This window comes from Eretmochelys imbricata, chromosome 1, assembly GCF_965152235.1.
Source record: "Eretmochelys imbricata isolate rEreImb1 chromosome 1, rEreImb1.hap1, whole genome shotgun sequence".
NCBI classification, from domain to species: Eukaryota; Metazoa; Chordata; order Testudines; family Cheloniidae; genus Eretmochelys; species Eretmochelys imbricata.
Genome location: NC_135572.1, coordinates 123906599 through 123921525, shown reverse-complemented (window position 1 = coordinate 123921525; position 14927 = coordinate 123906599). Strand labels below are relative to the sequence as shown.

Here is a 14927-nt window from a genome sequence, read left to right as displayed (position 1 = left end):
GTCCTCTGGAACGGTAGTTGACGCATGAAGGGACATATGAATCTTAAGCGCGTCTGACGATGCCAGCTACAACAGTGCCATGCAAACGCCTGTTCTTACTTCTGCATTATCTTTGCAAATGTAAACAAACTTGTTTGTCTAAGCAGTTGGCTGAGCAAGAAGTAGAACTGAGTAGACTTGCAGGCTCTAAAGTTTTACGTTGTTTTATTTTTGAATGCAGGCTTTTTGTGTACATAATTCTACATTTGTAAGTTCAACTTTCATGATAGAGATTGCACTACAGTACTCGTATTAGGTGAATTGAAAAATACTATTTCTTTTCTTATAGTGCAAATATTTGTAATAAAAAATAAATATAAAGTGAGCACTGTACACTTTGTTTTCTGTGTTGTAATTGAAATCAATATATTTGAAAATGTAGAAAACATCAACAAATATTTAAATAAATGGTATTCTATTAACAGCGCGATTAATCACGATTATTTTTTTTAATTGTGCAATTAATCACGATTAATTTTTTTAATCATTTGACAGCCCTAATAAATATCCATTCTTAGGTTAAATTAATTATAACTTAGCCTACGACAGGCATAATTAATGCTTGTCTGTATTCTCCCACTTAGGTTCTTCCTTCCTTTAAAGTAGCTTCTCTGTACTTATCTCACCCTTGCTTATCTTTATAGCTTCCTCCTCTGACTCTGCTATAATAAATAAATAAATAAATATAAATAATTAGCAATAGGATTCTGAAATTCGGAGTGACAGTCACCCACCTCTTCCTCGTCTTCCTTCCTACTCTTGTCTCTTTGTACATTTTCTGGATATGTCTGCAATCATGTTGGTTAAAATGCCTTAAAATATTCAAATTTGGTTTTACAGTCAGGTGCTTATTAAGTTATACTTCAAAATGGCTGAATGTCTACACAGAAGTGATTTGAATTACGTTCATGAAGGATATCTGTGGTGATAGTTTATTTTATACAAAAACTTGCACACACAGAATCGTAGAAATATAGGGCTGGAAGGGACCTCGAGAAGCCAAGTCCTACCTGAATAGTGAGGCAGGACCCAAGTAAACCTTGACAGTTGCTTAAAAATCTCCAATGATAGGGATTCTACAATCCCCCTTGGAAGCCTATTTCAGAGCTTAACTACCATTATGATTACATAATTCCTATTATCTAAGCTAAATCTCCTTTTCTGCAGATTAAGCCTGTTATTTTTTTTTGTCCTGTCTTCAGTAGACATGGAGAACAATTGATCACAGTCCTCTTAATTACAGCCCTTAATGTACTATGCATCTGAACATTATTACACTCTCTATGCACTTGATAAGATGACTTGGCAATTGTGGATATTCCTTACAACCTCATAGATTCTTAAGTTCCTTCAGTTCCATGAAATGCGTTGTCTTCCCCTCTCTCAAGGAATAGGTTCTCTTTGATGATCTTATTGCATTCCTGTTTGAGTGAAAGGCATGAATGTCTTGCCTTGAAAAACCTAAGCACAGCATATACATTCCAGGCAATGTCCACTGGAGACTTCAGTGCAGAAATTCCTAATAGATTAGTAAAAACGTGCCCCTAAGGGTCAAGTAGATTGGGAGTATATGGGGAAAATTAAAAATGATAGCATTAGACATTTGTTAAAAAGTGACCCTAAATTGTGGTCAGGGGGGTTTGCATTTCATAATTAATTAAGCATTTTTAGTTCATTGTTTGAATCTTCATAGTTTGGAATCTTCCTACAAGTTTTAAGTTTCATATATTTTTTGAGTTGTCAAAGTAAAAAGAAGTCTTGTATTATTGGAAAGGAGATTCTTGACTTTCAAAATGTATAAAGTCAGTTTGTAGACTTGATGGGTCATAAATTACTGGATCTTGTATTTGCCATTGGTCCAGGATTGAACATTTGTAATCCTTGATACCAAACTTGGGGAGGTGAGGTAAGAAGAAAAACTATTGTCAGTCTGACATTTCCCTCCATCTCCGTTAAAAATGACCATTTGAAACTTGCTCAAGGTGTTGAAATGTTAGCACTGAAATAATGTGTTAGTGGATAGAATGGAGGAGAGTTGGTCAGAGTTATATGGCAGTTTGTGTATGTTGTGGTGGTGTCTAATTGGTTATGTATATTACATATTTATATATGGTATACAAAGGAGAATAAACATCTGTGACTGTGTCAGCAAAACCACATCAATACGATAGGAACAAAGGATGAAAAGAGGATTTCCCTCACTGCCTCACATTTGACATATTTGGAGGCAAAGTCCTAGGTTGTATGCTAAATACTTAATATAAATTTGCAAAAAGAACAGGAGTACTTGTGGCACCTTAGAGACTAACAAATTTATTAGAGCATAAGCTTTCGTGAGCTACAGTTCACTTCTTTGGATGCATAGAATGGAACATATAGTAAGATATAATACATACAGATAAGTTGGAGGTTACCATACAAACTGTGAGAGGCTAATTAGTTAGTTGAGCTATTATCAGCAGGAGGAAAAAAACTTTTGTGGCTCATCTTAACTAATTAGCCTCTCACAGTTTGTATGATAACCTCCAACTTATCTGTGTGTGTGTGTGTGTGTGTGTAACTATATGTTCCATTCTGTGCATCCGATGAAATGAACTGTAGCTCACGAAAGCTTATGCTCTAATAAACTAGCTAGTCTCTAAGGTGCCACAAGTACTCCTGTTCTTTTTGCAGATACAGACTAACACGGCTGCTACTCTGAAACCTGTCAGTATAAGTTTGGTTATTGGTCTATATGGAAAGAAGTGTTCATGATGATGAATTCACATTTGGCCTATATGTGTAAATCTCAGCCTAAAACACTAGTTTCTGGTATAATGGTGACTGAGTACAAATTGATTTTTGGTCCCCAATCTACTAACAATAGGTCAGCTTTTAAAGTCCTGTCTACTTGAAGACAAAGTGTTATGATTTTTATGGAGTTAAATCGTACAAATCTGAAAAAGTCCTTTTATAACTGTGAGGTTGGGAAAAATGTTTGTATTAGTTATGTTATCTGTATGCAGGGGTAAAGGAGATTATCATCGATTAGGCCATGGATCTGATGACCATGTGAGAAGACCTCGACAAGTACAAGGGCTGCAAGGAAAGAAAGTCATCGCAATAGCTACTGGCTCTTTGCACTGTGTTTGCTGCACTGAAGACGGTATAGAGAACAAATATTTTACTTGTTCTTAATAAACTTTATTTTGAAAAATGAAACATTTTTAAAAAGTCTGAAATCTGATGGATCAACATTTCTAATGGGTCAGAACCTGCCCTCCTTTTGTGCTCTGACATATTTGCATACTTCCCAAGCAACAAATTTTGGTTTGTGTTGGTGATCTTAAAAGGGCATGCACACAATTTCAAGGTTTTCAGTCACTTAGCTTGAAAGAAATAAGAGTTAAGTTTCATAAAATATTTGAGATGCTCTAAAGAAAACCATATAGCTTTAACAGTAATTACAAATTTGTTGAGCTTTAAATGAGTGCACTAAGCTTTTTTGTTTCATAGAAAGTCTCTTCAGCTTGCTGAGATGTTTAACTTGGTAAATGAAGTATGGAAGCAAACAGTTGTGTCTTATAGAGCAGCTTACGTTCATTTTAGTGTGTTTGAATGATTAAATGTTCCTTCCAGTAGAATTGTTTCTGCATTTAATTAGCAAGTTTACAAAAATGCTAGTGAAGTATTACGAAGTAGGCATGCATGGTGGCTAAGCTTTCCTTTAATTTAATCAGTCTGGTCTGCCATGGAACTATCAAATATAGACAGCAAGTAGTGTTTTCTATCGCTGTAATTCTTGTCCTGCTTCCCAATTTCCTCCTTGTGTTTTAGATACTTGGTGTATGTCCTCTAAAATGAGTGTGTAAACTGGGCAGTGGACATGTCTTTATATATGTTTGTACTGCAGCTAGCATAATGGGGTCTCAGTTCTGATTGATTAGTAAATCTGGGTGTTTCCTTCATGGAGATAACAAATAATTTTTGTTTGTAGCGGCTAGGAGCCCTAGTCATGGAGCATGACTATTGTGCTATCTGCTATACAGACAACAGAAAGATGGTCCCTGCCCCAGAGAGTTTCAGAAGAAGTAAATTTTATTTTCATTCTTCTCTCTGAGGGAAGTAAACATGTTTGTGTTGGTTTAGGTGAAGTCTACACGTGGGGAGATAATGATGAAGGGCAGCTTGGAGATGGGACAACTAATGCTATTCAAAGACCCCGGTTGGTTGCAGCACTTCAGGGTAAAAAAATAAACAGAGTTGCCTGTGGGTCAGCACATACTTTAGCCTGGTCGACTAGTAAACCTGCTAATGCTGGCAAGCTTCCTACCCAAGTAAGATTTTGCTTTAGTAAAGTTGGATATTGAAATTTAGTTAATGCACTTATTAAAACTTTGTAGTAGCTGTTTTTTCTTTCTAAATAACTAAGAAAATGCATGGTTTTAGCTTTGGATCAAGGCTTTCATTGCTTTTTTGTTAAGATCTCCCTCTGTTGCTCCTGTCCCTCTTCCCAAATTCAAATAGAGGTATTCCACCATTCTAGGCAGAAATATCTTTTGTCTTTTAGCTGCCAATCAAGGACCATCGTTAATTTAGTTTGAAAATTGAAAGAAATTCAAGTGCAGCTTTCAACTAATGCTATGAAAGTTTGATGACTTTCCCGTTTGTTTTAGTGGATCTTCCACTGCTCCCTTTGGGTTTGAAAGACCCCTTTTTGAATATTTTCCTTCACTTTTTCTTCCACTGCTATAATGTTGTCACTCCATTGCTGCTCTTGCCCATCATGTACAATAGACTGGATCAAAAGTACAGATAAGAGTCCCCTATAGGAGGACTTCTAAAATCTGAAGTGATAAAATAATTCCCACTTCCACATTCCAATGCCACATATAACACTTTTTAAATCTTTTCAGCTTAGTGACACTAGAAAAATGTTTTATATACAAGTGAACTTATGCTGTCTTTAGTGCTGACAGTCCAAAAAAGCAAATAACTTAATTTCTTAAAATCAAAATCTTCTTGTATTTCCTTTACTTAATAAATTATTAATTTGTAAATTGTTCCATGCACATACAGTAACTAAATGTGTTCAATCTTAACAATATGATTGTTCCATCATAGGTTCCTATGGAGTACAACCATCTACAGGAAATACCAATAATTGCATTGAGAAACAGACTGTTGTTACTGCATCACATCTCTGAACTATTTTGTCCTTGCATTCCCATGTTTGATCTCGAAGGACGCCTTGATGAAACTGGCCAGGGACCCTCTATTGGGTTTGATACTTTACGGGGAATTCTGATATCGCAGGGAAAGGTATTTATCAGGATTTGTATTTGCATTTTCAAAGAAAATCTTAGATTATGGTAATTTTAATTATATACATTGTTTAAATATTTTCTGAAGAAAATGGAATAGAGCTATGTATCTTAGCTCATGCGTGAGCAATATAAATAATACATCATAGCTTTTGGTGTATGTTATAATTTCAGGTGGCAAGTGGAATTTGACAACTTGATTCTCAAATTCTGTAGGGATTGTGTAGGCCGCTGCTATCAGTTAGTTTTAAATTCTAAGTTTTCTGTTCTAATTTAGTAGAATTCTCCAAGAACTTCCCTTAAGAGAATAAAACTAAATGGACTTCTTCCAAGGAGCCACATTTGTTTTTGAATTTCAGATGCAATGACTTGGTGTTTAGCTAATTGATACAATAGAAGTGTGCAGTGATAAATACATTTCAGCCTGACTGGAGTCAGAACATGAACAGTCTCTTGTGCTTTATCTGTTGAATAAAAGAGCAGTTGTGCTAGAATCTGTGCTAAATGTCAGTGTCCATGCTTTACAGTGTCCTTGTGCCTTCTGAGAGAGTTAAACTGTAAAACTTGAAGGCTCACACCTTTGGGTGGAGTTGTGGGAGAATGTGTGTTTAAGCAAAAATTAAGGAAATTAGTTAGGGAAGTGGATTGGACTGAAGAATTTATGGGTTTAAAGGTAGAGGAGGCCTGGGATTATTTTAAATTAAAGCTGCAGAAGCTATCGGAAGCCTGCATCCCAAGAAAGGGGAAAAAAATTCATAGGCAGGAGTTGTAGACCAAGCTGGATGAGCAAGCATCTTAGAGAGGTAATTAAGAAAAAGCAGAAAGCATATAGGGAGTGGAAGAAGGGAGGGATCAGTAAGGCAAGCTACCTTATTGAGGTCAGAATATGTAGGGATAAAGTGAGACAGGCTAAAAGTCAAGTAGAGTTGGACCTTGCAAAGGGAATTAAAACCAATAGTAAAAGGTTCTATAGTCATATAAATAGGAAGAAAACAAAGAAAGAAGAAGTGGGACCGCTAAAAACTGAGGATGGAGTGGAGGTCAAGGATAATCTAGGCATGGCCCAATATCTAAACAAATACTTTGCCTCAGTCTTTAATAAGACTAAAGAGGATCTTAGGGATAATGGTAGCATGATAAATGGGAATGAGGATATGGAGGTAGACATCACCATATCTGAGGTAGAAGCGAAACTCAAACAGCTTAATGGGACTAAATCGGGGGGCCCAGATAATCTTCATCCAAGAATATTAAAAGAATTGGCACAAGAAATTGCAAGCCCATTAGCAAGAATTTTTAATGAATCTGTAAACTCAGGGGTTGTACCGTATGATTGGAGGATTGCTAACATAGTTCCTATTTTTAAGAAAGGGAAAAAAAGTGATCCAAGTAATTATAGGCCTGTTAGTTTGACATCTGTAGTATGCAAGGTCTTGGAAAAAATTTTGAAGGAGAAGGTAGTTAAGGACATTGAAGTCAATGGTAAATGGGACAAAATACAACATGGTTTTACAAAAGGTAGATCGTGCCAAACCAACCTGATCTCCTTCTTTGAGAAAGTAACAGATTTTTTAGATAAAGGAAACGCAGTGGATCTAATTTACTTAGATTTTAGTAAGGCGTTTGATACGGTGCCACATGGGGAATTATTAGTTAAATTGGATAAGATGGGCATCAATAGGAATATTGAAAGGTGGATAGGGAATTGGTTAAAGGGGAGACTACAACGGGTCCTACTGAAAGGTGAACTGTCAAGTTGGAGGGAGGTTACCAGTGGAGTTCCTCAGGGATCGGTTTTGGGACCAATCTTATTTAATCTTTTTATTACTGACCTGGGCACAAAAAGTGGGAGTGTGCTAATAAAGTTTGCAGATGATACAAAGCTGGGAGGTATTGCTAATTTAGAGAAGGACAGGGATACCCTACAGGAGGATCTGGATGACCTTGTAAACTGGAGTAATAGGAATAGGATGAAATTTAATAGTGAGAAGTGTAAGGTCATGCATTTAGGGATTAATAACAAGAATTTTAGTTATAAGCTAGGGACGCATCAACTAGAAGTAACGGAGGAGGAAAAGGACCTTGGAGTATTGGTTGATCATAGGATGACTATGAGCTGCCAATGTGATATGGCTGTGAAAAAAGCTAATGTCGTCTTGGGATGCATCAGGAGAGGTATTTCCAGTAGGGATAAGGAGGTTTTAGTACCGTTATATAAGGCACTGGTGAGACCTCACCTGGAGTACTGTGTGCAGTTCTGGTCTCCCATGTTTAAGAAGGATGAATTCAAACTGGAACAGGTACAGAGAAGGGCTACTAGGATGATCCAAGGAATGGAAAACTTGTCTTATGAAAGGAGACTCAGGGAGTTTGGCTTGTTTAGCCTAACTAAAAGAAGGCTGAGGGGAGATATGATTGCTCTCTATAAATATATCAGAGGGATAAATACCAGAGAGGGAGAGGAATTATTTAAACTCAGTACCAATGTGGACACAAGAACAAATGGATATAAACTGGCCACTAGGAAATTTAGATTAGAAATTAGACGAAGGTTTCTAACCATCAGAGGAGTGAAGTTTTGGAATAGCCTTCCGAGGGAAGTAGTGGGGGCAAAAGATCTATCTTGCTTTAAGATTAAACTCGATAAGTTTATGGAGGAGATGGTATGATGGGATAACATGGTTTTGGTAATTAAATATTCATGGTAAATAGGCCTGTGATGGGTTTTAGATGGGGTAAGATCCAAGTTACCTGGGAAAGAATTTTCTGTAGTATCTGGCTGATGAATCTTGCCCATATGCTCAGGGTTTAGCTGATCGCCATATTTGGGGTCGGGAAGGAATTTTCCTCCAGGGCAGATTGGAAGAGGCCCTGGAGGTTTTTCGCCTTCCTCTGTAGCATGGGGCACGGGTCACTTGCTGGAGGATTCTCTGCTCCTTGAGGTCTTTAAACTACAATTTGAGGACTTCAATAGCACAGATATAGGTGTGAGGTTTTTTTTGTAGGAGTGGTGGGTGAAATTCTGTGGCCTGCGTTGTGCAGGAGGTCAGACTAGATGATCATAATGGTCCCTTCTGACCTAAATATCTATGAATCTATGAATCTATGAAAGGGGGAGTCAGTACTGGACCCAGGGATGAGGCAGCTGGACAGCAGGCTCCAGCTCTCAGGAGGATGATGATGTGTTAATTTACATGGTATATATGGGCCCAGAGAATCAAAGGTGTTAACCCACTCACTTGCCAACATTAAAGAGTTTTAAACAAGATTTTGAGTTTGGTGTACAGAAACTACAGCCTGCCTAGTACTGTGGAAGACACGCCATAAGGAATCCTTTTCACCTTTTATTAAGGTGCAAAAAGAAGGAAAAAAACATGAAAGCATTTAAAATGCAAATTATTAAATAAGATTTCAATTTAAACATCTCTTGTTCCCTTTCCCTTTAGCTGGAGAGCGTTTTTAGAAGGAAAAGCCCTCTTGTTTAGCAAAGATAAAAAATGCAGCTTCTGTCTCTGATGTTGATTTTTCACTTGCAGTCTTACTGCTGGAAAAACACAGCTCATGGTCTTATCAGCCATGTGGAGACCTGGCAAACTTGTACCAGCATTGTAGTGTGTAGGGCATTGTTTTAGCTGACCTTTCTGGTTACAGCAGCATTGCAAAATATGCAGTTTTGGTTGGCTAACATAGGTTCTTATTAGACAGAAGGAAAAAAGGAGAGAGATAGGAAAGAGAAAAAATAAGGTGGGCAGGGAAAAGGAAGTGGGTCAGAGAGGGAAGGAGAGACAGTCTCTTGTACCAGGTGCTGTTCAGGATTCAGCCAGAGCTGGTGAAGGTGGCAATGTCATTTGGCTTCCTCTCTCTAGTCTGGTCTGGTCAGGGCATCTTTCAGGATCAGGGTAAAGGAGATGGTGGGGTGTCATCCACGATGGTGAAGCTTGCTCCTTCCCCTTCTCTCATCTTTCAGTTAGCCAGTGTCGCAGTCCATTAGGTTTTCCCCCAAAGTCTCTTTTTGAGGACCCCAGAAAGGAGGGATGGGCAGAATTATATTACCTTTTGGAACTAATACTGTAACTCATTTGTGTGTGTGCTTACCTGCTTTAATCTGATAAATAACTCTCATTTATTTTTCTTAGTTAATAAATCTTTAGTTAGTTTATTATAGGATTGGCTACAAGGGTTGTCTTTGGTGAGAGATCTAGGGTGAAATTGACCTGGGGTAAGTGACTGGTCCTTTGGAACTAGGAATAACCTGTATATTGTAATTTTTGGTATAAGGGCTATCTGTCACAAGAGAGAGCTTGCCTAGGTGGCAAGATTGACTCGAGTGCCCAAGGGGACTGTCTGTGACTCCATGTTAAGGCTTTATAGGGCTTGAGGAGTTCACACTTGATACTTGGTTGGTGAAATTGAAGTATAGAACTCACAGCCAGTTTGGGGGTTTGTGCACTGCTTCTTCACAGTCTGCCTTGGGGTTGGTACCCACACTCCTGAGAAACTCCAGACAGCTTGGCACTAAGTAACGGTTTCTTGTGCAATTTATTCCTTGTTATTGATTGGATCTTCCTGAGGGTTAAGACTGCAAGATGCAGGTTTTCTTGTTCTGTGGTAAATCTCTGTTGTATTCACCCCACCACCCCGCTCCCCTGAGCGGAATTAAGCATATGTTTAAATCTGAAATGCCCACAGATTTAGAATTGTATTGTAATTTTGGCACTGCTCTATTATGTATAATTTTTTATATTTTTATTTTTTAGGAGGCAGCTTTCAGAAAGGTTGTGCAAGCAACTATGGTGAGAGATCGTCAGCATGGGCCAGTTGTAGAACTCAATAGAATACAGGTAATGTAACTAAAGCTGTGATTGTAATGTGTGGCTAACTCTAGTGTTTATAGCGCAAAAGCGAATGAGATTAATTGTGCGCTCTTATGAGGACGACCGCTTTAAGTGAGTGATCCTCTCATGGATTGCACCCCACCAGATTTGATTCCACAACTTCCCTTTGGCAGTTACAGTGCTTTGTTTAATGACTGAGGGTATGTCTACACAGCAGTGTAAGCCTGGGCTCAAGCCTGAACCCTCCCGCCCCCCTTGCATCCTCATACCAATGCGCGAACATATGGTCCCAGGACCCTGCAGGGCTGGAGGGTCCAAACCCATGTTAAGCTGTGACTTAGGGTCCAAGCCCTATTGCTTTCCTATGTGCACGTGGCCCCAGTTTGACTCGGGTCACAGTCTTCCAGATGTATCCCAGAGTTCCTTGGGGAAACTTCCTTAGTTCTCTCTATGCCTACAATATGTGGTGCAGTCTGTTGTACTCTATTGCAAATGGAAGCCACACCTCCCTTTGCAAACAGCTGCAGCTCAGATCAGCATTAACCCATTGTCTGCTGAACCCTGGTCTATGAGCATGCTATGAGAGAGCCTGTAGGGTTTTCAATGGAGATGGATCAGAAGAAGCTATTTGCAAATAGAGCTGCTTCCTGGTCAAAGAGCACAACCAATTTTTCATGCATGCTCCCCGGGCACCCCTGCACATGCAGCCCCAGGAGGGACCATGGGAGCAAGGGCAGGAGAGCAGAGCTGGGACTAAGTGGATGCCCTGCAGGGAGGGGGAGTGGCAGAGCTCTCGGTTCTGCACAGCTGGGGAAGGATGAGTCCAACACCCTCCTGGGCAGCCACTTGGTCTCTCGCTGGCCCCCTGTCCCTCCTGGGGCTCTGCATGCAGGGGTGTCTAGGCAGCGTGCACTGTCAGGGCAGTGTGTGGGAGCCAGTCCTAAAACCTTCCCACAGTGTCAGTGTCTCAGGCTCCTCCTTGCTCCTGTGCAGAGCTTCCCTTTAGCGAAGACCAAAGCTGATGGGTGGGAGGTGACTCCCAGCTGACGGGGTGTTGGGAGTCATCACTCCCCAAGCTGTCCTGAGCCGGGAGCTCTGCCACTTCCACTGCCTGCAAAGCAGCCGCTTGGTCCCGTTCCGCTCTCTGTCCCTCCCCCACCTTCCCTGGGGCTGCGTGTCCAGAGGCACCCAGGCAGTGTGTACTGTGAGGGTGGTGAGTGGGAGCCAGCCCCAAACTTCTCCTCCTGGGAATCCCTTATACCTGCCTCCCCAGGTGTGGCAGGGGCAGGAATAAGGGATCCGCAGTGGGTACTTGAGCACACTGCACCCCAAGGCCTGGGGCTGCCCTTCACCGTTCCACAGCAGCCAGGCGTATGTGTGTGTTTTCCTCTGAAACTTCAAAACAGACAAAATAAAAAACCAAACAAAAATCCCTTCATTGAACAGCCCAGTTTAAAAATTAAGAATCACAAAGTTTCATGTTAATAGTTTGACAGCCCTGGAGACTGACGTCCTAATTATCCTCAGAACAGGGGCAGATGGATATTTTACTACCAGTGTGACTCAGCCTAGGAGTGGAGAGCCCAATTTTCAGATTAGATGACAGATCAGTATAAAGCCTTCTGAAACTGCAGCCATTCTACTGAGACAGCCACCAAAGGAGCCAATTATGCAGTTTAGGTACTCGTGCTCCTTGTGGGCACCTGAGTCCCATCCATCGCACCGTCACAGTTAGTTTTCCCACAGTACTATAGGTTTATAGGGCTACAGTGTCGACACTGTGAGCGGGGGAGGTGCTAGGGACCTGGCTACTTTGGTTCGAGCATGGGTCAGGTAATCCCTTAACCTAGGGCTAAAATGCAGGGTAGATGCTGAAGCCCAGGGTTCCCTGACATGGGTCAGCTGACTCAAGTCCCACTAACCTTAGGCTTACATTGCTGTGTAGACTTATCCAAAATGTCAGAGAGACTACTAGAGAGATAAAATAAACTTGGTTGAATGTGCTGGAGATGGCTGCTTATTTATGTCTATTACTCTGTGTACCCTGGTACATTAGAGTTACATTATGCAGCATGGGATCCCTTGTGTACAACAGGGCTGTATTAATTTCTGTGGCTGATTGGCAATTATGTAGCAATGCCAACTGATCAAATCATTTGAAAGCCTGCTTGGTTCTTAAGAAGTAAGAAAAAATGATAGAAAGGGGTAGAAGGAGCTGAACACTGCTTTGGAGGGAGCAGGGGATTGTGAAGCCATTCAGAGATAGGGATTTCTAAGATGAAAGGATGGTATCATCCATTCTAGATCCTAAATTCTGTGGGAGTGGAGCTCCCCTTTGAATGACTTACGGGCTGCACATCTGAGGAAATCTTCTGCCATGACCAACTCTAATTTTGCAGGAGCAGAGCTCTGTACCTGCACAATTTAGGAGCCTTGAATGACAGCTGTATTTACTATAACCATCTCCTACTCCCTTCTAGATCTTCAGTCTTTCATTCTGCTATAAGCCACCTTTCCGTCAGCCATGAAGTGCTGATCTCCTGTAGACCCCCTAAATAGCAGAATAACAAGCTAGGGTTTATACAATATGAGGAAAATTGTCATTTTGTTTAAATTTGTGGCACAGATTTATACGTCTTGGCAAAAAGGTAATTTTTTGGGCCACTTGTGTGGTTGCTTGATTGTGTTATATGTGGCTGGCTATCCTACCCTTCCTCCCTCACCTTCCTCTTGGCAACTGCTGTTTTTTCTCCTCTCTATGTAAGATTTCACATTCATTAATACTGATTCCCCCCACGTTGTCTACAGCCCCCAATGCTCTAATCTCTCCAAGTCACTTTGTAGCTTGGTTATTTCCTACATTGTCTGATCCCTGCAATTTAATAGGATTGAATTTACACCAGAGAGCTTCCAGATCTAGTATACAAGGCAGCATTTTGGGATACAAAGTTGTGCACTTCCTTTTTAGTAGGTTTAAACACTTTGTAGTTGGTGCAAAGGGCATGGAGTGGTGGTGGTAATCAAAACTTGTGGGGTGGACTACAACTATCAAGACGTCTTGTGCTTGACAGTGTGACAAGCACATGTAAGGACCATCTCATGTAAATCCAAGGAGTTGCATAATATCAAGAGACATTGATAGATTCTGATGTCTGTATACCCCTACATTGTCACGTGAGCAAAATCAAGATAAACTCATATGACTGAAGCGCATTTTAAAATGCCCTCAAGTATACTTAGGGAACAGGATATTAAACTCTTGTCCTTTCTTGAGTATCACATGTGGTCACATTGAGGGATGTGGTTATTATGAGAGGATTCTTCCCCCACGTCATTGACATTGAAAAATGTAATGCCAAGCCTTAGGCCAGACAGGCCTTTTCCGCAAATATTTCTGTAACATTGAATAGTAGAGTACTCTTTCACTTAAACTGACAAGAACTAAAACTTATATAGTCCTTTTGCTTTTTTCCCTTTCATGTTATGGTACATAATGTAGAAAGTTGGAAATCTACCTTTTTATGGAATTAGATCAGCCAAATTAATTTTTTGAAAATTGCAATGATCTGGCACTTTTGTTAATGACCAGAACTATATTCTGCTTTGTTTATACTCCACTGCCTGCTACCTCTTCACATCAGGGATTTCTCTATAAATATTTAAAGGCTTTTTGCTAGCCCACCTCTTCTGACATAATTCTGTGTAATATAAAGAGTGTGCTGCAGCTTTGAATTTTTTTTGAGAAGCTTGACTAAGAGCATCTTCATTTTAGCTTCCTTCTAATTGTGTTTACTTCCTATACTCTCAAATTACCTTTCAGTAGTACAGTTTCCTCATATCTATAACTTAAATAAGTAAGGTCCTATTTGAATCATGGGATAATTATCCAAAAATTGCAGCTGAGTTGTGGACAAGCCATGGAAAATCATGGAAAAGTAATAGACCTTATTATTTGCAGTTATAAGGTCCATTATTACATTTCCATGATTTTTCCCTGTTGGTCACGTGGGGCTGACAGTGGCGGCCTGGGACTGAGAGCGGGGCCCCCTACTGTTGGCCTTCCCGGGCAGCCAAGGCCCCCACTCTCAAAATTGCAGTGGAAGCCTAATAATTGCAGCATTCACAGTTTCCACAATATCATGAATTAAGAAGGGCTTTATAGAGGAGACAGTAGTGTCTAAGATGTTTGGGTCCTCATGCCTGTTATTTCCATTGTGGAGTAGGTTAATGAAAACAGGATTTTCCCCTGTCCTTCCATTCTTCGTTGAATTTGGATCCTTAAACCCAATCCCACCTGAAACAAACTGGTAGCTGCCGGGTACCACTTTGTGTCAGGAATAGAAGCATTATTCTAGCCCAGAGGTGTCATAGATGTGAAGGCTAGAAAGGACCATTATCTAGTCTGAACTCCTGCATAACACCGGCCATAGAACCTCACCCAGTAACTTCTCCATCAAGCCCATAACTTCTGTTGGAGTTCTTTTAGAAACATCTATTCTTGATTTAAGGACTTCAAGTGATGTAGTTTCCATCATGTTACCCTAGGTAAGTTCTAATAGTTAATTACCCTCACTGTTAAAAATGTACACCTTATTTCCCATCTGATTTTTTTAGCATCCAACCATTGGCTGTAGTTATTTCTTTTTCTGCTAGATAAAGAGCCATCTATGATCAGAAATCTCTTCCCCATATAAGTACTTGTAGTTTGTGATCAAGTCACTTCTTAACCTTCTCTTGGATAAACTAAATT

General features: G+C 40.1%; 1 protein-coding gene across 1 annotated transcript in view; it reads left to right on the top strand.

Moving 5' to 3' along the window:
• The window catches only part of HERC2 (HECT and RLD domain containing E3 ubiquitin protein ligase 2), a 203040-nt gene that overhangs the window by 176385 nt on the left and 11728 nt on the right, over positions 1 to 14927 (top strand). Inside the window, exons 83-86 of the mRNA XM_077814849.1 lie at positions 3045 to 3184; positions 4168 to 4355; positions 5143 to 5340; positions 10100 to 10183. Of these exons, the coding sequence (XP_077670975.1) occupies positions 3045 to 3184; positions 4168 to 4355; positions 5143 to 5340; positions 10100 to 10183 (610 nt within the window). The remainder of the gene's footprint in view (positions 1 to 3044; positions 3185 to 4167; positions 4356 to 5142; positions 5341 to 10099; positions 10184 to 14927) is intronic.